Below are 23,377 nucleotides of genomic sequence, written 5' to 3'. Positions count from 1 at the left end.
TTTACCTTGTGTGGCTAAAATCAAAGAGCTGTGCTCTTACTGAGCACATCTGAGTCATCTGACATCAGAAAAACTTTCAATCAGTGCAGAGGATGTCTGAGGGTATTTCCCAAAATTAAATGTTCAACACAATCTCTTGGCTTTGGCCAGACTTGCTGAAAAATCTTAAAATGAAAAAGAAAAAATCCTCAAAAGCAGTATTTTCTCCAATTTTCCTCAAGTGACATATGATGAAGGATATTCTCCTGTTGCCCCATAAAAATCCAGTACTGTGAGGAATTCAAGGAAAAATCCTCTCCCCCCCGCCAAGATCTCTGAATGCTTTCAATCAAAGGAAAAAACTAATGGCAAAAAACACATTCCCTTCTTTTTAAGGCAATAATGAGTTAAAATCCTGGAATCCTGGGCCTGAATCCCAGCTATTCATTCCAGTTCCTATTAATGTTTACCACTTTTCTCAGAAAAAAAAAAAAGGGCGGGGGGGAGGGGAGGAAGGGGAGGCCAAGGAAGGAGAGAGACGAACAAATGCTGCTCTCCCACCGGCGTCGGCACAGGATGCTGCCAGAGCTGCTATTCCCTGCTCACATGGGTGTAACACCAGGAATGTGGTGTTTGATCCAAAATGCTGTTTCATCTGTAAAAATAAGTCAGGGGGAGATTTTCTCCTGGTCCACATCAGCTCCAGGAAAGCACCGTGTTACTGCGTGTCCCTGTGCCCAGAGGGACAGAGGGGACACCACCCCCAGGTCTGCTTTCACCCACCTCCCCCATCTCCTCGCCGATCCCAGCACAATGGGGTGGAGGGAGCAGCCTGTCCCAGAGTAGGAAGAGGGGCAGAGACCATCCCTGCAGCTCTGTGTGACCTTCAAGGTCCCTTCCAACCTAAACCATTGCGAGACCTAGAGCAGAGGGATGACGGGGCTGGGGCAAAGGGACTGGCAAGCAGCAGCTGTGGCAGACAGTGGCAATGCAAAACTCCACCATGTTTCTCTGAGAAACCCTGGGAATGGCCATCATTTCCATCAGGAAACTACCACTGGGTTTTGCCGGACCTGAGATCTCCATCCCTCCCTCCAAACCAAGGGATTCGTGACCTGCCCGCACTGATAAAGGAGAAAGTGCTGTTCCCCTCTGGGCTCCCATGGGCTGCTCTTGGGTCACCTTGTGCATCCTGCTGAGGTCTTTCCTACACCATCACAGCAGGGCTGGGAGAGCTCTGCAACCTCCTACTGCTCAAAACCCACTCTCATGTCCTGGGAAACCTCATCTCCTCCCTTTCTCTGTACAGAAAATACTTTTGTGGAAGGTCTCAGTCCATTCCTTGTCTTGAAAGCAAAACGAGAAAGGAACTCTCATTTCCTTTGTTTCCCAAGAAGGTGTATTTCCTCAGAAGCTGCATTTCTTATTCCAAGGTGAGTGGTTCATCTCCCTCCTATGGTAGCACACCTCTTGCCCCACTCCTGGACCATCTGTGACCCTCCCTGTGAGATCAGCATCTCTTGGGGCTTCACAGCTCCAGCAAATCAGTACCTCAACCCCCCTGTCTGACACCCCCTTGGTCTGTCAAGCTCCCCTGGGTCCCATTCCAGCCTCCCAAAGCCCAAACTCCAACAGGAACGTGCAGAGGACAAGCACCAGGCAGGTGTGGAGTGGCTCCCAGTGAGCAGCTGCAGTCTCCACCACAGCCCTAATTGGATTCACAACATGGAGAGGTCAGCGAGAAGAATCAAAGCCATGGAAAGAAAGACGCTGTATTCTTGCTTCCCAGACAGAGAGGGAGGAGAGGGAGAAGCCCCAAAAGCAGTATCCAACAATGCCACCGAGCCTTGGCCGGCTGGGAGCATTCAAATTGTCAACAAGCCTGTAGAAAAGGCAGACAAATTCCTGTTTTGTACTTGGGAAGGAGCCAGGTGATGTAATCATTTTCGAGGATGATGGTGGAATACTTTCCATTCCAGCAGTAACTCAAGATGTTAAATAGCAGCCACTAAAGTTAAACATTGCTAAATCAGCCTGTCAGGGCAGCACCTACCTAAGGGGGTGTAGGGAAAGGGCTGATGGGGCAGGGCACACTCAGCATTCACTTTCCACACACCGTGAGGCAACAGGGTGTTTCAGAGATGGAGGAAAAGCTACTTGCTAAATGAGGCAGTTGTGGCTATTTTAGGGTTGCAATGTCAGTACCAGTCAAACAAGGCTGTGCCAGCTCCAGGACTGGGTCAGCGAGGGATTAAAGGAAGGTAGGGATAGTGCAACCAACCTGTGTGCACTTAGGGAAAATAGATTAAGGCAAACTAGCCTTGTACGGGTTTTTGATGCAATTACGATATTGACTGGGGGGTGATGGCATTAATGTCACACACCCAAACCTCTGCAGAGCCTTCCCCTGGCTAACACACGGGATATTTTGATTCTGAAATCAGTGGCTCCACCAACACCGTGGGACATCCTCGATGAATTAAAACTTGGCAGGCGGAGGCGGCGCGGCCGGAGATCTGAGCGGGGCTGTTTCTGCTGCAGCCAACAAATGTGGTTCGTGCCTCTGGGCTGTTTAACATTTTTATCAATGACCCAGGAGAAAGCCCAAAGCATTCCCAATAAAGTTAGCTGTTGACATGGAAGCTGTGGTGTGGTAAATACTGAGAATGATGGGTTCCTGATACAGCAATCCCAACGCCTTGGGGAGCTGGGCACAAGCAAGGAATGTGCATTTCAGTACAAACGTGTCAAATGACACCTACACGGACAGGGATGTGGTCCCAGTCCCCCCAGTCCCACAAGGAAGGACAAGGATCCTTCAAAAGCACCCAGAGAAATGCTATTGCCAAAGTGGTTAAACAAAGGGGGGATGGAGGCAGAGGGAATCTCAGCATCCCCTCTGGCATGCAGCTGATCACCATGAGCAGCCTGTATGTGCAGAGCTAGATCTGCCAAGGGAAAGGCTAAAGCAGTGCCAAGGGCTGGGAAGAGCCAAAAAAGTTGGCTGAAAACCTTACCAGAGGACCAGGGGCCAAAGATTACCCTTAAACAGGCACACTGAGCACAGAGGTGTGGTGATGGATGAAGCTCTGAGGTGGGAGCGCCAGGCACAGCGGGGTAAGAAGGCAGGGACAACCTCTGGAAGCATTTAATGGGCAGTTCTCTGCCTCTGGAAACATTTCCAGCACAATTGGCTGTATCTGCTCCAGTTCAACCAGGAATGCTTCCTGGAAGAACTCGATTACCCCTAGAGCACAATTTATTGGCTGGGTCCAGCACTATCAGTGGAGGCCCAGACCCAAAACAGGCACGGAGCCATAAATAGCCTCTTATCATGAAAACATCACGTCCTCGTGGGCCGTGACTGTGAGACAGCTCGGACAGGCCCTGCTCCGGCACATTGGGAAGCTGCTCCGAGCCCTCAGCACGTACTTGGCCCCCTCCAAATCCCAAGCACAGCTTGGCTGCTTCCCACCCTCTGTGCTGGAGGGATGGCTCAGGGTCCTTGTCACACGTGCTTGTCACGCCTGTGCCCGTGTCCCCCACACACAGTGGGGTGGTGGCCGGTCTGCTGGCCTGCACATCAAAATCGTGGCAGGGAAGGGGACACTGCTGAGCCCTTGGGCTTCCCTCAGGGGAGGCCCAGCTCCAGCTCGAGCTGGAAAATCAGAGAATCCCAGAATGGTTTGGGTTGAAAGGACCTTCAAGCTCATCCAGTGCCAGCCCCTGCCATGGCAGGGACACCTCCCACTATCCCAGGCTGCTCCAAGCCCCGTCCAGCCTGGCCTTGGACACTGCCAGGGATCCAGGGGCAGCCACAGCTGCTCTGGGCACCCTGTGCCAGGGCCTCCCCAACCTCATAGCCAGGAATTCTTTCCTAATATCCCATCTATCCCTGCCCTCTGGCACTGGGAAGCCATTCCCTGTGTCCTGTCCCTCCATGCCTTGTCCCCAGTCCCTCTACAGCTCTCCTGGAGCCCCTTTAGGCCCTGCAAGGGGCTCTGAGCTCTCCCTGGAACCTTCTCTTCTCCAGGTGAGCACCCCCAGCTCTCCCAGCCTGGCTCCAGAGCAGAGGGGCTCCAGCCCTGGGAGCAGCTCTGTGACCTCCTCTGGACTGGCTCCAGCAGCTCCACGTCCTTCTGATGTTGGGGACCCCAGAGCTGGAGGTAGCTCTGCAGGGGGTTCTCACAAAAGTGGAGTAGAGGGGCAGAGAACTGAGAGGAGGGCCAAGGAGAAGATAGCTGCCAGCCTGAATCTGACCTGGCTTCTCCTCTTCCCCTCAGGTCACCAGCTCCTCTCCTCCTCAGGCCTATGACCCCAAGGGATGACACCATATGTCTCTGACAGCCAGAGAGTGTCACCACCAGCTTCTGCAGGGCAAAACTATCCCCTGTCAGCCCAGCACGACCAGGACTCCCGGTGCTCGGTGCTGTAGGAGCACAACAAAGAGAATGCAGGGAGCAGAGATATTCTGCTGTGATGGAGAGGAGCTGCAGAAGGGATGAAGGGTCGAATTGCTGAGAGCAGCAGCCATCAGCTGCTGTCCCTGAGCAGGCACAGGCCGTGCTGCAGCGTCCATCCGCTGTCCAGCCAGCCCGGCGAGAGCGGCAGCACAATGGCTCTGCCTCCACTGTGGCTGAGCAGAGCCAATGGATACGGGAGGCAGAGGGAGAAATGCGCTTAATGTGCTGCATGGGAGGGACGGGGAGGGGAGGGAAGGGGGGAGGCGCAGACAAAGAACAGGGAGATGGAGAGAAAAGACGCAGGCAGGGAGCAGAAGGTGAAGCGGGGAGGACGGGGCTGGGGGAGGTGCGTGCGTGGAGCCCCTCACCAGCGAGGAGCTGGGGAGCGAGTGGAGAGCAGCGGAGAGGAGAGGAGTGGGCAGCCAGCCCCTCGCAGGGCCCTGCGGGAGCGGCAAGCCAGGCCCAGCGAAATGAAAATCTCTTAACCACACAGAATTGTTAACTGCCCCCAAATCCTTTTGTGCTGGGGCTGCGAGCTTAGAAGAGCTTAAGCTGTTAGATGCATGAACTTCCTCCATAAATATCCCTTGTGCACACTGCCACGAGCAGGCTGGCGCGCTATTAGCCAGATGAAAAACCCAGCGGAGAAAATGAGCAACTCCTTCCAGCTGCACAGAGGGGTTGTCCATTCCTTGGGATGCCCTTCTCCACCTGAACGCCTTGGTGGGGCAGGACTACGGCCCCCCACGCTCCCTGCCACGTCGTGTTTGGGCGCCTGAGTGTGCGAGAGAACTTCACCCCGAAAGCCAGCTCGGATTTGCTTTTGTTTTGCTTCTGGAAAGGGGCCCAGATTCCCTCCCACCCCTGGAAACAAGAGCAAACCTGCCAGCCACATGTAGGAGTGAGTCCCCCAAGCCAGGCGGCTCCGCCGCTGCCTCCGCAGGGAGCAGGGGCAGGGACCCGGCGGGAGGAGGGCAGGGATGCAGGGATACATCCCGTGCTCCTTCCCGAGCAGAGCTGGGGCAACCGGCCCCTTCCCAGCCCTTTGTGGGGCTCACTGCGAGGGCTGGGAGAGGATGGGGATGCCATGGCTGTCCTGCCAACTCTGTGGCTGGCTCTCCTCCCAGTCCCCGCTCCTCTTCTGGGGGCTGCCAGGGAAAAATGGAGAGGCTGTCCCAGTCTGGCACAATCCTGGGGTCCCATCCAGCCCTGATTCCACCCCACATGAGAAGTGGAATGGGAAGGGGGGGAAGGGGAAGGAGGAAAGGGGAAGGCAAAGGCAAAGAGGGAAGGGAAAGGGAAAGAAAAGAAGAGGGGAAGAAGGGAATAGGAAGGGGAAGGGGAAGGGAGTAGGAAGGTGAAGGGAATAGGAAGGTGAAGAGGGAGGGGAAGGGGAAACGGAAGGGGAAGGAAAGGGGAAAGAGAAAGGGAAGGGGAATGGGAAGGGGAAAGGGGAAAAGGAAGGGAAAAGGAAAAGAAAAAGGGAAGGGAAAGGGGAAGGGAGGCAGCCCCGGAGCCAGCTGCCCCATGGAGACGATGGGCTGCCGGCCACCGCGTGATTAATGAGGGCGGGGAGCGAGGGGCCGGCGCGCGCCAGCACCGGCTGCAGAAACAGCTGCCGAGGTACCGGACCTCCCAAAATCCTGCTGCTGCCCAGACAAAGAGGGGACCGGCCTGCCCCTCCACCTCGGCCCCGCTCCTGCCTGGTCCGCCCCCCCCCGGCCCTGCGCGGACAGGGCTCTGCAGGAGGGGTCCTGGGAGCCCCGGGACGTGCGAGGGGACTGTCCCTTGGCTGGGCTGGCAGTGGCACCGGGGAGCTCCCCAAGAAAGCCCGGCCGCATCAGAGCAAAGCACTGTGCAGGGCTGGGTCTGCTCGGGGAAAAAACAGGCTGAGATGGAAAAGCTGCCATGAATCATTGGGGCTTTCTGGTGCTGCTACGGATGCTTCACTTGGGAGTTGTAAAACCCCTGTCTGCCCTCCGAGGCAGGGATTAGCCGGGCTCAGTTTCCAGCAGTACTTCCTTGCTGTCCCCATCCCCATCCCTGCTAAGGCTGGAAGACACTTGATCTGCCCGAGCTCGGTGGCAAGAGGCGTTCAGCGGCTAAGTGAGGAGTAGCTGAAATAGGGGATATTAAATGATCCCCACAGCACACCAGGACCTGAATTTTGGTGCATGAGCAGCCCAGCCACCAGCAGCAGACATGGAGCCCTCTCCACAGGGACCATACAGCCTGCAGTCCCTACTGAGCAGTCAGACTGTCCGTCCCCCTCTCCAGTCTGTCTGTCTCCCACTACCAGCACCTTCCCTGTGCTTGGTTCTACCTGGCCACCCCTTCACAGCCAGAAGAGAGGAGACACAGCTCCTCCCTTGGCTCTGCAGTGGCCACCGATGTATCTATAATTGATCTCAGAGAAGCCCTGGCTCTGCTCGGAGTGTGCCGATGCTATCGGAACCGCAGAGGGATTTGGATGCTCAAATGGGGGAAAAAGATCCTGTTTGCCAAACTCTGTGGTTTGCTCCATGCATGGCACAGATGCAGGTGCCCATCACACAGCTCTGGGGTCCCCACCTCCCTCCCAGCAACCCCAGGAGCGCCTTTCTCAACCTTCCCAAGCCCATGTGTGACTGGACAAGAGCACAGACATCAGTTCAGGGAGGGGGTGCCGAGCCTCTTGCTGGCCTGGGAGGGACCACACCGGCTCCATGGTGTTCAGCTGAGCTCAGCAGGCACTCATGGAGTCTGCTTTGAACATCTACAGGGGCAGGAGAACATCTACAGAGGCAGAACATTTACAGGGCAGGAAACCTCAGGCTGTTGAGGAGCCCAGGGGCCAGGTAGCTCTGAACAGCCCAGGACCATGTCCCACCCTGGGCCATTTGAATCTCACCAGGACAACACTGTAGACAACTTGTGTGGATACTAAAAAGCTTGAAGCAGAGAAATTTTCCAGCTTTCTGCCAGCATCCTGTGAAAGTCTTGCCTTTCTCACGCAGGCTAGCTGAAAACAGTGAAGAGGTTTTTGTAAACTAATTCTCTATCTTGCACCTGTTGTTTGTTATGCACGGTCTGTTGATACTGACTGGAGAAAATATTTTGAAATGGGTGTTGTAGGGTCTGAATCAATCATCCTGGGAGGTGGATGGTCAAAGGACCAACAACCTTATGCCATTCAAGTGAACCAAGTTATAGAAATGAGTCTGTGAATTATTAAATTATTCCATTCTTCCTGGACCTGAACTCTATGTCGTTATTCTCACCATCCCTGGTACAACAGCGACTAACTTGCTCCCTCCCACTGCACCCTTTTGGGAGCCTGCGTTCCCAGTCCCCTCATCCCAGAAGCGACTCAGCCCATGCCAAAGCACACAGCACAAACCAACAGCAGAACAGCCCCAGTATTTGGGGAGGCAACTGCAGATTGGTGGCATGCACCACACGTGTGTACCTCCAAAACCTGGAGAGCACAGATGGCACCAGCAACAGGTGCCAGCCCTGAACCCAGTGGCTCTGGGGATCTGGAGGTCATGCACAGCCTCTGCAACGGATGGATGAGCCTGGGGCAGGCAGTGAGGAGCTGGGGAAGGAGTCAGCCTCCACACACGCCCCTCTGCCACCCCGCCCAAGGAGGTCCCTCCCAGGTGGTTCATGCAGATCCCAGATGCAAATCCCGAGTGCCCCCACCAGCAGTGAGGTGAGTGCAGGAGTGAGCCCAGGGCCCACGGTTACCTCTGCAGACGGTCCCGTTCTCCACCGACTCGTAGCCGGCCCGGCACATGCAGCGGCCGATGGGCACCAGCCACTCGCCATCGCCATTGCAGTACAGCTTGATGGGCACGTCCACCTCCTCGGCGTTGGCAATGCACGTCCCCCTGGCTGCCACCAGCGAGGTACTCTCTGCTCCCGACAGGGTTTCTTGGAAGACGGCCCCGTTCTGGATCACACGGGGACATTTGCGGTAGAAGACACGGACGGCGATCAGGGACATGCAGCCCCCATAGTCCTGGAAGGCCAGGTAGAAACCATTCTTGGAGACAGGCCCAAAACTGCGCACCTCAGTGTTGATCTTCATCACCCGTCCACCCAGGTCCACCTGTGAGAAGCTCTCGTCAGCAGCAATCGTGTCCACCTTCATCCAAGGATTCTCCATCCAGTTAGGAAAAGTCTTGGTGGCCGAGTCAAAGTCCGACTCGAAATAGTACAGGTTAAAAGTCTCCTTACAGGAGCCTGGGACGTTTGGGATGCTGCTGCAGTCCCGGACGGAAAATTTCATCTCCACGTGGATGCGGTGTGCTCCTCGCCTGCGGATGTACTTGGTCCGCAGCCAGTTGTTCTGGCTGGATTCGAAGACGTTGCACACCTGGTAGGTGCGGATCGTGTTCATGTTCTCATCGTACCCACTCACCTCTTCCCACTGCGGGCAGGACACACACAGTCAAGGGGCTGCACTGAACAGATGCTCCCCACCCTCCTCGCCTCTTCCCATCCCCACTATGTGCCAAGTAGGTTCTGCCAGCACCAGCTGCCCCACTCTGTGCCCACCTCATCCCACAGGCTGCCCCAGAGTGCCCGGCACCTCATCCCAGCACCCCCCTGCAGGTGCCCTGTACCTGCCTGGGCAGGGTTTGACCTACACCATGCCCCAGGCAGGCTCCACACTGTGGGGACAAAGTGGCCCCTTGGGGCCACCTCACTGCCACCAGCACCACGCTCCATGCCTGGATTCAGGGTGAAGCCTCTCTACTGCTGGTGGGACAGCGAGGCCACTGGCCTGCAGAAATGGTTTTAGCAGGGGCGGTGCCCACGGCCGCGCTGCACGGCTGTGCCCCTGGCACACGAACACAGTGCCCTTAGCACAGGGATTCCCACAATGGGTACAGACATGGCAGGCAGGACCCGCTCCCTCACAAGCCATAAAACCTCCTGGCTGGCTGCAGCCAGTGCCTCTTCCCAGGAGCAGGACAGGACCATGGCCAATCCTGCCGTGTTCCAGAAAGGGAGATGCTGGATGAGCCCTCATCCCTGCCCCTTTGAGGGTCAAATACTTTGGGTGCCTCCAGCAGGTGTGCTCAGGTCCCAGCCCCAGCTCCCCTAAACTGGATCTATGGGATGCAGACATGCCTATGAGCCGTGCCATGACAGCAACATCCTTCTCAGCAAGACAGCTCGGAGCTGACAGATTTCCCCATGGGAAGCTCTGCCCAGCTCCCCGCAGCTGACTGACTACCAGCTCTGGAGGAAGATCCTTAGAATTACAGAAGAGAATATCCTGAGCTGGAAGGGACCCACAAGGATCATCAAGTCAACCTCCTGGCCCTGCACAGACACCCCAGCAATCCCCCCCCGTGCTTGAGAGTAGTGTCCAAACGATCCTGGAGCTCTGGCAGCCTCAGGGCTGTGCCCATTCCCTGGGGAGCCTGGGCAGTGCCCAGCACCCTCTGGGGGAAGAACCTTTTCCAAATACCTGGTCTAAACCCCCTTGACACAGTTCCAGATGTTCCCTTGGGTCCTCACAGACCTCACGGCTGCTTTGACATCTCCTGGCCTCCATCTCTCTGCCCTTTTCCCAGGCTGTTTTTTTCCCAAATCCTCCAGTGCTTGTTGTCTCCATCCTGTGTAGGATGGGGACACTTCAGGGCAGGGGATGCAGGGCATGAGCTGCAGCTGGTAACCGGCCACTGCTCCTCTGTGGGGAGCACCAACAGGGAAGGGTCTTTGTGAGAGGAGAACCCTCAGCTCACAGAGCATCTCCCCTAGCCCAGCCCCTGCCAGAGAGCAGAGCATCTCCCTGCAGTCCCATCCCCACCCAGGGCACCCGTGTGATGCTGGCAGCAGGGACCAGAGTCCTGATGGAGTGTGACACAGTCCCAGCCAGCTGGAACTGCTCCTTCTGAACTTGTTCATAAACCTGCTCAAGTGGAAGCCAAGCTGTTTCACATGACACCCCAAGCACAACCCTGCCCTGGATGCAGGAGCACAACACCCAGGGCAGGGCAGCAGCACAGCCCAGATCCAGCACCAGTGCCATGACCAAACCCAGGGGAAATCCTGCAGGAGCAGAGCACCCCCAGCCCCTCAGGTTGCAAATGGCCGCACAAGGGCACCCAGGACTGGGGAGAGAGGCTCAGGAGATGGGAGACAGATTGCTCCTCACACATCAAGGCTCACAGCCTAACAGAAGGCTGTCAGGGAAGATCCCCAACAGCTCCAACCACTTCAGATTGGCAGTGGCTGTAAATCTGCTGCCAGGGCTGGGGGACGAGAAGAGCACCCTCGCAAAACACAGCGGGAGCATTTGCTTTGTTTTCCAGAAATAAATTTGGTGTGCTAGTGGAAAATTGAAGGATCTCCCTGTTTTTCAGGGCACTGGTTGGGAGGGGAGTGAGGGAATCAAGGCACCTGGACCACTCCAGACACACACCTTGGCAGCCACCAAGACCCAGGGACCCCCCACCCACACCTGCCCAGCCCCCAGGGAGGGTAAGGACATGAGCCCAGAGAGCTCAGCCTTGGACAGGCAGGAGCAGCACATGGTGGAATGAGGGTCTCCAGGGCTTGGGATGAACAGGAGATGGTGGAGGCAGGGCTCGAGGACATCTCTGAATGGCACAAGAGCTTCAGAGCCAGATATAAAGCAACTGTTTGGGCTTTTGGGTCTCTAATAATCCCCAAAAAGGAGCACACAGCAGCTTCTGTCTTCCAGGTGATACTGGCTGCACCCAACCTGGCCAGTCACCTCTGGGAGGGATGCACTGCCTTGTCCTGCTCGTGGACATGAGGCTGGGAACACACCGCAGCATCGTCACCCATGACAAGCACAGAGCAGGGCATGATGTGCCCCTATCCCCCCTGAGGGCCCTGCCCGGAGGTGGAGACAGGAGGTGATCCCACCAACCACTGGGACTGCACTGCACTGTCCAGATGGGCATCTCCATCCTGATGGGGGACCTGGGAGCACCCTGGGGGCCAGGCTCGGGACCCCCAGCATCCTCCCACGTCGCTGCCGCAGCACGGCTGGCTCCCGACTTCCCTTTCCCCAGATGGGAGAGAAAGTCACCCCTGTGCACCAGCCCCTGCGCTTCCTCGACGCTTAATTAGAAGCCTCTCCCTTTCTCCTGGCTCTCTAATTAACATGCCGGGAGCTCAAAAGAAGGCAGCAGCACAATAACCCAGGGAGACGGCTTCCAGCAGGCCCCGGCCTCATTACGGCCGGGCTGGGGAGCAGGAGCAGGGCGTGCTTTACATATGGAAACACCGCAAACAAGAAAGGCTGGGCCAGGAGAGAAAAAGACTTGACCTCTGCTCCCCCCCATTGTGTGCCCGTCATCCCCTCGGCGGGCGCTGGCGGGGCTGGGGCAGCTCTGCCCTTTATCATGGTGATGGGCCCGGCCAGCAGCGCCCGCGCCCGGCGACACCGCGGCCACGCTGCCCCGGCTCGGTTTAATCTCCTCAGACGAGGCTTTTCTTGGCTGTTTCTTTTCTTCTGCCAAGGCAGCTCAGATCGGGGCCATGCTGTCAGCCGGGGGGTGAGGTCCACGGAAACGTCTTCATCCAGCCCCTGCGGAGGGTGGATGGAAAGCAGGACGGAGCCTGAGCCACTGCCACGCACAGGCATGTGAAGCATCTCCGGGCTTTGGCCAGGCTGGATTGGGCCACCCAAGTGCAAGGGAGCAGGTCTGGGGGGGTCGGGCACTGGGGCTGCTGCTGGTCAGCAGTGCCAGAGGTGGGCAGGATGCTCTGAAGCACCTTGATGCCTCATGTGGGACACAGAGCTATCTCCACTCTGGTTTTCTCTCATGAGCAGAAGGGTGCAGAGATCACAGAATCATGGAATGTTCTGAGTTGGAAGGGACCCAGAAGGATCATCCAGTTCCACACCTGATCCTACACAGACACCCCAGCAATCCCACCCTGTGCCTGAGAGTAGTGTCCAAACGCTCCTGGAGCTCTGGCAGCCTCGGGGCAGTGCCCATTCCCTGGGGAGCCTGGGCAGCACCCAGCACCCTCTGGGGGATGAACCTGACGCACTGCCTTGTCCAAGCTCTTCTTTAAAGGAGCTTCTTCAGGGTGGTCTTCGGATGTGTCTCAGGGTACTCCTGGCCCTGGTACAGCAGAGAGATAGTTCTGCTGAGCCAGCAAACGTCTCTCTGTGGGACACCAGGGATGCTGGACGGTCCTTTCAGGACCTGAGCCTAATGCCCCCACGCTGCTACAAGTGACAGGCAACGGAATAACAAGTGACACACTGGGGTTAAGTGATGGTGGTCTTGGCATGTTGTTTCTTCCTGTCGTGATTTTTAGGTGGCTGCAGGCCAGCTCTATGGAGAGTATGATTCCTCTAGCACCACACTGGTTTGACTCTGTAGGGTGGGAATTACATACCTCCAACACTGGGGTATTTTTTGGAGTACAATCTAGAAAACTACTGGAAACCTCAACTGTCACCTTCTTCTGTGCTCTTCCCACATGGCCAAGGCACTTTGCTTCAGTGCCTGACTTTTGCCGGGCCAAGCCTGCCATGTTCACATGCAGCAGAGACCCCAGAGCAGCTCCAGGTCTCCATAAGGTGATGCCTTACCCCTGATGGAGGATGCACCGTCCAGCCCAGCTCTGCTGTCGCTGTTGTGGAGTCCATCAGGGTCTCTGTGGAAGGAAGGTGAAACAAGGAGTCATTGGATGCTGATGAAAGGACTGAAGATGGAGACAGGGAAAAAGGCAGAGAGGAGCCAGCCCAGAGCTGCAGGGATGGAGTCCATCCCACACTGAAACTCCTGGCCACGTACTGGTCCCTCCACCCAACTGCTCCCCACCCCCTGCCCACTGCTCCCTGGCCCCCATGCAGAATCATGGAATCACAGAATGTTAAGGTTGGAAATGACCTCCAGGATCATCAAGTGCAACCATTAGCCCAGCACCAAAACCATATTCATGACTAAACCATGTCCACAAGTACCACGTCCACACACCCTTTGAACACCTCCAGGGATTGGTGATTCCATCACTGCCCTGGTCCAATGCCTGACCACCCTTTCCACGAAGGAATTTTCCCTAATATCCAATCTAAACCTCCCCTGGCCCAGCCTGAGGCCGTTCCCTCTCCTCCTGTCCCTGTTCCCCGGCAGCAGAGCCCGACCCCCCCCGGCTGCCCCCTCCTGTCAGGGACTTGTGCAGAGCCACAAGGTCCCCCCTGAGCCTCCTTTGCTCCAGGCTGAGCCCCGCCAGCTCCCTCAGCTGCTTCTGGTCCTCCGGTCCCTTCCCAGCTCCGTTCCCTTTCCTGGACACGCTCCAGCCCCTCAATGTCTTTATTTTCATGAGGGGCCCAAAACTGACCCCAGACCTTGAGGTGGGACCTCGAGGTGCCCAGCACAGGCAATGTCTCCTGCTGTGAATGGGGATTCTTCCATCCATCAGCTCAGCTGGATTTTCCTCCTCTGAATCCCAAATCCAGGTACCCCCAGCCTAGAGCAGTTCTAGCCCTGCAGATGAGGAGCAGCCTGAGCAGGGATCCTCCATCACCTTCTAGTTTCCCAAAAGCACGATATTTTTTTCTCAGCACTTTGCACAGTAGGGAGAATCCCCAGAGATGCAGTAGGATGTGGGAAGGAACAGCACTTTTAGGACTTAAAAGTACTAAAAAATTGAACCACTGTTAAAGCTGGTTTTCCAGATGATTTGGGTTGAAATAGGTCAGGTGATGCTACCACGGACCAGCACAGACAAGTCCTCCTAAGGCACCCAACAGCAAAGCCTCCTTGCCCTTTCTGCAGCTCATGGTACTTCCAGCACTGGAACTCTTTTCATCCCAAATAGCTGTAGGTTGCTTTAACTCCACTGATGGCACAAGGAGGGGTGCTCAGGTTATGGCACCCCAATACCTGGCCCAACATGAGCAGGTGAACGTGGGCCAGCCAGCCCCATCGGAAATAAATGGGACAGACACTTGGAATCATGGAATCGTTAAGGTTGGAAAAGCCATCGAATATCATCGAGTCCAATCATTTCTGCAGCACTGCCGTGTTCAGCACTAAACCACAGCTCTAAGTACCACATCTACACACTTCAACACTTCCCAGGGAGTGCTCAAAGGTGTTTTTTGGACACTTCCACAAGTGGTTTCCACAGTCTGGGTAACTCTCCGTCCTCCAGGTCTGCAGCCACATGCTCATTGCAATACAGGGATTTTTCTGCACCACCACAAGGTTGACAGTTTTAGAGAACAGGACCATATTCCAGAGTTTGGGAAATGCAGTTTAGAAATTCTGCCCAAAGGCCTCAGCACACCAAGGCTGGACACGAGGAGAGCGTGGTGGGACAGACTGCACAGGGCAGCACACGGCCAGTGATTCTGTGCTGAGACCAGGGTGATGCCCAGAGAGGAAATTGTGTCCCTCTGCTCTGCAGGGAGAACGTGAATCTGCCCCTGACTTCAGCACATGCACCAGGGATGCCAACTGTGCTTGCAGGGATGCTGTCAAGTGTCCATCCCACACACACTTAGAGTCCCACAATGGCTGGGGTTGGGAGGGACCTTCAAGAACATCTGGTTCCACCCTCCTGCCATGGGCAGGGACACCTTCCCCCATCCCAGGTTGCTCCAAGCCCCGTCCAGCCTGGCTTTGGACACTGCCAGGGGTAGTCCCAGAATGGGAATGGAGAGTTACTGGATGTAACCATGTCCTTCTGCTGTCCTCCTCCCCCATCAAAAAAACCAAGCATTCTGCCACAAACCCCCCAAGAGCATCCCCACCTTCTCCACTTTCACTCCACTGAACAAAAACAATGGAAGAAAAGCTCAGCCTTGAGCAGACCCATCACAGAAGAGCCAGGCCTGGATGCAGAGGTGACAACTGCTCAGTGCACATGACCTCCCCTTCCCCACTGGCACCCCAAAAAGTGCCTCGGCAGTGCTGTGCTCCTTGCACCTACTCCTGGCAGTAAATCCTCCTCAGACTGTGGCTTGTTCATTACTCCTGGTTTGAGCCAGCAGTTTCCAGTTCACAGGAAACCAGGATTTCGAAATTTGGTTTTATTCCAAGAGTAAAAGGCAAAAAATAATTCTTTTCAATTTTTCCCACTAGGAAGAGTTCTGGAAAACAGTTAATCCCGAAATGTTGTGGGTCAGATTTACGAAATTTCTTTTTAAACAGAATATTTGTTTACATAGGGCAATAATAGTGTTTATTTTATCAGAGGATCTGGCTTTTTCATTAAAACACCAGTGGCGTTTGATCTGAAAGGAAAACAACATTTTTCACCCAGTGCTAGCAAGAAGCTTTAAAAACCCCCTGAATTTGTTACTTTATCTTAACTATCAATGACAGTGGTACATAGTAAGTACATTAATAGCAGTGACTAAAATGGAAAAGAAGACCTATTCTAAGCCATTACAAATAATTCCCCAAATAAACTCCATATTTTGAAGCATTTTGCATTTTTAAAAGCCTTTTATTTAATGAAAACTCGGTGCAGTGGAAATGTCATGCTCGGTACGCCACTGCCCCCAACCCCTTATTCTCAGCTGAAGGATCCCCTTGGAGCTCTGCATCCACTCCGGCTGGCCAGGGACAAGGAGGAGAAGAAATTTGCAGGTTTTAAGCAAGTTTTTCCAATGGCAAATTATCTTCCCATAAAAAACACCAGATATTCCATTAATTTTAGTCTGGATTTACACCATTCAGCTGCCAGCTGTTGGATTTCCTTTTCCTTCTACAAAGACTCTGCAGTCCAAAACCTTTCCCTCTTGTGGTGCTCACGGGTGGCAAACGATCCATCTCCAAGACAGCTAAATTAGCTCAGCTTCCTTCTTCTTCCTCCCTAAACCAGGTTCCTGTCTTTGAGGCTCCTGTTTATCACCCTTCATTGTGCAGGGGGTCCCAGGGCTGTGGTCCCCATCGCACACAGCTGCAACACTCCAGTGTGCCCCTTTTGGGGCAGTTTTTGCACCAAGTTGGTGCCCGGGCTGAAGTCCTTTCGGAGACGGAGTTATACTGAGCAGAGGGTGCCTGAATTACAGAAAATTGGGAATAACTGGTCCCCGTGAATCACAGTGACCCTGCAGGGTCAGCGCAAGTGGCTGTGAGTCAGAATCGTAGAACCACAGAATGGTTTGGGTTGGGAGGGACCTTAAAGCCCATCCAGTTCTACCCCTTCCACTGTCCCAGGCTGCTCCAAGCCCTGTCCAACGCAGAATTATAGAATTATACAATAGGCTGAGCTGGAAGGGACCCACAAGGATGATTGAGTCCAACTCCTGGCCCTGCACAGGAAACCCCAACAACTCCAGCCTGTGCCTGAGAGCATTGTCCAAACACTCCTTGAGCTCAGACAGGCTTATGACCACTGCCCTGGGGAGCCTGCTCAGTGCCCAACCAACCTCTGGGTGAAAAACCTTTTCCTAATATCCAGCCTAAACCTCCTCTGACTCAGCTTCAGCCATGTCCTCAAGTCCTGTCACTGGTCACAGAGTGAAGAGATCAGTACCTGCTCCTCTGCTGCCCTTCAGGAGGATGTTGAAGAGCACAATGAGGTCTCCTTCCAGTCACCTCCAGGCTGAATAGACCAAGTGACCTCAGCCATTCCTCGTATGGCCCCTCCAGACCCTTCCCCATCCTCATGGCCTGCTTTGGATGCTCTCTAACGGCTTCATGTCTTTTTAATATTGTGATGCCCATAACTGCCCCAGGACTCGAGGTGAAGCTGCCCTACTGCAGAGCAGAGCAGGACAGTCTCCTCCCTTGCCTGGCCAGCCGTGCTGGGCCTGATGTCCCCCAGGACACGGGTGGCCCTCCTGGCTGCCAGGGCACTGCTGACTCAGATCCAACTGGCCTTTGACCAGGACCCCAGGTCCCTTCCTGCAGCTGCTCTCCAGCCTCTCGTTCCCCAGTCCATCCACACATCCAGGGTTGCCCCATCCCCGGTGTAGAATCCGGCACTTTCCCTTGTTGAACTTCACACGGTTGGTGATGGCCCAGTCCCCTGTTTTGTCGAGGTCTCTCTGCAGGGTCTCCCTGCCTTTGTGAGAGGCAACAGCTCCTCCCAGTTTTGCATCTTCTGTGAACTTGCCTCGTATTCCTTCCAGTCCTGTCTCCAAGTCATTGGATGCTGAAGAGCACGGGGCAGTGATGAAGCCCTGCAGTGACAGATCACCAGTCTGGTATCACCCCAGTCACTGTCACCCTTTCTGCCTGACCTGTGAGCCAGTTTCTCACCCATCACGTGACGTGTTTATCCAGCTGGGGGCTGGACAGTTTGTCCAGAAGGATCCTGTGAGAGACAGTATCAAGAGCTTTGCTGAAATCAAAAGAGATTCCATCTCCTGGCTTCCCTTGATCAGCCAGGTGGGTTTACCCTGTCATAGAAGGAAATAAGGTTTAATAAGCAGGAGTTCCCCTCATGAAGCCGTGCTGGCTGTGACCAATGACTACGTAGTCCTCCAGGTGTTTTTCAATACTTTTCAGAATAATGCTCTCCATGATTTTACCAGGCAATGAAGTGAGATGGACAGGCCTGTAGTTTCCAGGGTCCTCCTTCTTGCCCTTCCTGAAAATTAGGACAATGTTCACAAACTTCCAGTCAGCTGGGACCTCTCTGGAATCCCAAGACTGCTCAAAAGTCACCAAGAGAGGCTTTGCAATGACATCAGCAGCTCTCTGAGGATCTTGGATGGATCACAGAATCCCAGAGTGGTTTGGTTTGAAAGGGACCTTAAAACCCATCTCATTCAACCCCCTGCCATGGGCAGGGACACCTTCCACTGTCCCAGTTTGCTCCAAGCCCTGTCCAGCCTGGCCTTGGACACTGCCAGGGATGGGGAATCTGGGCAACCTCTCTGGGCAACCTGTTCCAGATGCTCATGGACATTTCTGAGTGACAGGTGACTCCAGGCCCAGGGACATCATTTGGACAAAGTTCTGCCACAGGTGCAAGCTCCACATGAGGTGTGATAAGCCCCAAGGCACAGGAACCCATCACCCTCCTGAGGCAGCTCCTCCACCTGCAGCTCCCACCGGGCTGCCCTCTGCTGCAGCCACTTCTGTGCCCATGGTGACCTGTGGTGGGCTGTCACGGCCACATCTCCCCCAGCAGCTTCCCTGGTCCTGCCTGGGGCTGCCCCATGCTCATACAAGCACGTGGGCACCCAACAGGACCAGCTCCTGTGCTGGGGACAAAAAACACAGACCAATTCCTGGATGGGCAACCCTGAGCCCAACTGTTAATGCCTTGACAACCACCTCGGCAACTTCACTCACTGTCACAGCCACTTTCACAGTGCCATCCTGCTGGTTTGGCAGCACCACATAACAGGGCGAGAGGCTGATGCCTCGGCAGCCCCATGAAGATCCCCGTGGTACCCAGGACATGGAGCAAAGCCATGTGGGAGCAGCAGGGGTGGGAGCCTGGCCCCTGGCCCACCTCTGGTGGCTGCGATAGCTGCAGCTCAGTGCGGCGCTCCCTCCACAGCAGCGTCCTCTCAGTGTTGTTGTTTCTGTTCTCCCCTCCCGCGTGTTTATCTGCCGCTTCACATGCTGCCCACGGCATTATAAATAAATCTGCAGCTGCTCCAAACCAGCAGACGCAACTCTGGCCCGCTTCCCACCGGGAACCGCGCTGCTCCCCACGGGACACCCGGAGACCAGTGCCTGTCCTTTTCACTTTGAAGCTGTTTTCTCTGGGCAGCTTCCCGCCAGCACTGGGGCCTGTCCCCGGCACTGCTGCCTGCTCCAAGGGCACGCCATGGCTCTGGAGGGACACTTGGCATCTCCAGACACATCATCACCACCAGCCCACCACCTCCAGATGCTCAAAGCCACACTAAGACAGCATCACGCTGAGATCTGCTGTGACAATGACCAGGGTGGGGGTTCCTGTGCTTCCACATGGTCTTCTTGCTGCTCAGCCACAAGTGAGATGAGTGTGGGGGTTCGCAGCTGCACCAGCTTTTCCCATCTGGTTAGATCAGGAATGAGACTGGTGAACAGAACTGGGAGGGGAGGACGAGTCTGGGATCATGCTGGGTGCTGGTGGTGCCAGGCCATCAGCACGGGCTGGCCAGGAGTGGGGACAGAGAGTGGCAGGACCAAGGGACAGTGGCAGAGGCTGGAGGTGAAGGGGATTAACAGAGGAGCTGTGCACACTGCAGACACACTTCTCTCCGTCCGGAAAAATAACTTCCATGGCGTTTTGCCAATTCAGACCAATTTAGAGCATCTGGACCTGAGTTTCTCAGAAGTCCTGGCAAATCCTTCACATTCACAGGCTCCAAGCTCATCCAGATAAAGAAACAGCTGGACAAATAAATAGCCCCACAGATAGCTGGAGCCTCCACCCTCATTTTTCCACCCACAACTTTTTCCCTTCCCCTTTCACTCCTCACGCCAGCTCCTCTCTCAGGGTAGGACACTTGCCAGGATTTTAATCCTGGTCCAATATTGTCAACACAGGGAGCAAGCTTCTTGTGGACCCATAACCACATCAGCTGTGGCCAGTGCTGGATACGCAAAGCAGGCAAGAAGCTCCCAGCCCGCTGTGATGGGTTGGGAGCAAAGTCATCCTAAGGCAGAGACAGTGGGAGATCACTCCTCTTCACCATGTCCCTTACGTGACCTGGAAGCCCATCTAAAACTCCACATCAGCTCCAGGCTGGAGGGACACTCAGCATCAGAGCCCAGCCAGGTGGAGCAAGACCAGGATCTGCACTGGAGACACCACAGGTCGGGATGAACTCCTCCACGTGCTCCTGGAACCATGTTCCCATGCTGGCCTCAGGCACAGCCACCACATCCCGGGGTAGGGGGTGGCTAATGAGAAAGCCGTCTGTCCCTGCCTGAGGAGCCCTCGCCACAGATCTCTTTACCCTTCCCCGAGTTGAAAGGCCCCTCTCTGCCTCCTGTGCTTTACTGGAGCCTGATTACGATATTTTTGCCAGCGCGAGCTGAGAGGGGCTGAGCAAACCCAGTGGCCCTTCCCTGCAGCCCCGAGCTTTGCTTTGCCTGGCCGGGGGCCAGCGGAACAAGCTGAAACCCAATCCCCCCCCCGGCCGAGCCGCTGGCGCGGGAACAGCTCGCTGCATTGTGAGCCGGCGGCTACAGGATACTTGGGATACTTCACTCAGGGATCCACTTAAACTCCAAGAGGGAGAGTGATTGATAGGGAGCGAAAAGAGGCAGTTGACTGGGCTGGGACAGGGATCCCGGCACGCCCCGCTCCCAGAGCCCCAAAGGCCACCCCGAGGTCAGGCACAGCGGGTCGTGCTGGTGGTCCCAGTGCTGTGGACCCAGCACTGAGGTCCCTGGTCATTCAATGCCTTTCCCTGAAAAATTAGGTCCAGCCAGACTCAGAGACCTAAGAATTGGGATGACGTCCATCATCTCCATCACTCCATCACAGAGTGCCTCTGACCTGCCAAGCAGAATCCAGGCTGATAGTCCATGGAGCAGGGAGAGCTGACCCCAGAGACACCCCACAGCACTGGCAAGGGAAAGACATCCTCACTTTGGGGGAGTCATGGAGCTTTCCTGGCTCCTCACTTCCCTAGGACATCAGTCATGGCTCCTGCAAGCCCTGTGAGACAGGAGCCAGCCCCAGAGCCAGCAGAGGAGCAGGGATGGAAGCTGGGGCTCAGCAGAACCTGCTACTGGGTGGTTCTCAGCTGCTTGTGACACTGGGGGTCCGGACTGGTGTCAAACAAGGGGATGTTTGACAGTGCCCTTGGCACAGCATTTCAGCAATGCCAGGTGAAACTCCCCCTGCATTTCCATGAGGGAAATGCCATGAGCTGGGCTATGCTTTCCCATTCCCACCAAAATCCCTCCCTTACTCTGATTGCCCACATCTTGTCTGGACCATCCTGAGGGGACCAAACCCAGGGCTGATAGTGCTGTGCAGTGAGAAACCACTGAGGCCTTTGGCTCCCAGCTTTGCTAGACCAGGAAATACGGAAAGCTGGGCTTGGAGCAGAGCTGCACCTGGCCATGGGGACCACGGCAACTCCAATGGGTGAGCGAGAAGCCAGGGCTGAGCACGGCCACAGCCCAAATCCAGCAGCTTCCAGCTACTCTTCCCAGCTCCTCCTCTCCCTGTGAAGGCCCTGGCTGTGCAAGCACTGCCCTGCAGCGTGCTGACTGCTCCACTGCTGGAAAGCTCAAAACAAGGAGAAGGCAAACTCAACAGCCCATGGGGTCCTGCAGGTCACCCCAGCATGTGTCCGGCTTTCCAAGCACTCAGCTGACCCTCAGCCCATCCAGGATAGTCCCTCTCACCTACCCAGCTGAGAGGAGAATGAGAGCTCCAGGTCACAGGAGGGAATTTGGATTTTGTGACCTCTCAGCCCCTGCTGAAGAAGCAGGCGAGGCTGGAGGTGAGGCAGGACCACTCTCCATCTGGCTGCCACGCTATCCCAGTCATGGCTGCGGATGCATCCTGTCTGTCCCAGTTTCCCCACAGCAGCTGCTCCAGAGGTCAGCAGAAACAGGATAACCCCACCAGAGCTCTCTGGGAAGCTGCTCCAGCAGCACCAGGGACCCACCAGCAGCGTCTGTCCCGAAAGGAGCAGGGACTTGTAGGTGGTCTGAGTTCAGGCGAGGGCAGGCTGCTGGGAAGAGACAATGCAGATGCCAAATGCCAGCGAGCAGAGGCCCTCCTGCTGCTGCTGAGAATGCAGGAGCCACACAGAGGAGACACAGATGCAGGCGTTTAACAGCCACTGCTACTGGCACTGCTGATGGCTCTCTGTGATGGCACTGACCCCATCAGCTCTGAGATACCCTGAGGGACGGAGTCCCAGGGTAAAGTGTTGCATCCAGTCTCATCCAGGCCCAGCAAGACTAAATTCCCCACCAAGCCTTTTTCCAAGAGGATGGAACAGGGCCATGTCCCTCCCAAGTGACTCCAGGTCTCTCTTCCTCTCTTGGGGATGGACACAGAGGAGCTCTGGGAGGCTGGAGTCCCATGCCCAGAAGCTCCTTCTAGAGGTGCCCCAGCCCCAAAGGAACCATCAGCCTCCACCACACACTGCCCTGGTGCAGCTGAGCATGGCACAGCCATCACATGGGGGAGGGACACTGGTGTCACCACTGGTGCCCAAACACAGAGCCACTGCCACTGGTGTGCAGGAGCAGAAGCCATGTGCAGCTCCTGGCTGCAGCATCCCTGTGAAAAGCTGCTGTATAAACATGACAACCTGCTCCCACCACCATGCCCTGGGGCCACTGGTATGGGGTGTAATGCCCAGGGTGCAGGGCAGCACTGCCCAGTCCCCTTTGATACCCACAGCCACTCTCCTGTATCCTAGACACATCATCCTGTATTCCCAGCCCCACTGTCTGTGTCCTCAGGCACAGAGGCAAGGCGACCTCAGGAGATTTGGGATGCAGCAGGAAGCCTGGAGGCTGCAGAGCATCACTGGGTAAGGAGCACACGCTTGGCTCTTGGACAACATCATCCCTTTCCTCACTAACCTCTGCCCATCATCTGATGTGAAGAGCATGGAGGGGACCAGGAGGGGTGACACAAGCCCAGGGCATGGCTTTATGGCCAGCTCTGTCCCTCCTCCCCTTGGGGTCACCGCCACCCGCAGTGGGGACAGTGTGCTCAGCCAGGGCCACCTCCCAGCACCGCTGGCACTAAATGAGGTTTTGTCACCCTGCTTGGTGGCATGGACTGCAAGCAACTCGTTCCCAGCAGGCTCCAGAGCCCTGCTCAGAATCCCAACTGAGCTATCCTTAATGGGCTTCAATTTTAATTTGCTTTTATTGGAAAACACAGATGGTGACCCCCCTCTCTCCTGGCCCGAACATATACAGGATAATAACATTTACAGGGAAAGATGTTATCTCCAAGCAGCCAAAGCTGCAGCAGAAGCCCCACTGCCCTGCAGTGACACACAGCTGTGCCCCACAGCCCTGCCCAGGCCACCCAGAGCCACCAGCGGGGGGAGG

The 23,377-nt window shown here is 55.7% G+C and overlaps 1 protein-coding gene across 2 annotated transcripts in view; it reads right to left on the bottom strand.

The window, feature by feature from the left end:
• The window catches only part of EPHB2 (EPH receptor B2), a gene marked incomplete at its 5' end in the record, with an annotated part of 129,835 nt that overhangs the window by 76,208 nt on the left and 30,250 nt on the right, over positions 1-23,377 (bottom strand). For both annotated transcript variants that reach the window (XM_082295693.1, XM_082295694.1), the window contains 2 exons: positions 8,172-8,856; positions 13,021-13,085. In XM_082295693.1, the coding sequence (XP_082151819.1) occupies positions 8,172-8,856; positions 13,021-13,085 (750 nt within the window). The remainder of the gene's footprint in view (positions 1-8,171; positions 8,857-13,020; positions 13,086-23,377) is intronic.

This window comes from Coloeus monedula, assembly GCF_965178545.1.
Source record: "Coloeus monedula genome assembly, chromosome: 22".
NCBI classification, from domain to species: domain Eukaryota; kingdom Metazoa; phylum Chordata; class Aves; order Passeriformes; family Corvidae; genus Coloeus; species Coloeus monedula.
Note: the sequence above shows the minus strand (reverse complement) of the source record. Positions and strands in the feature narration are given on the sequence as shown.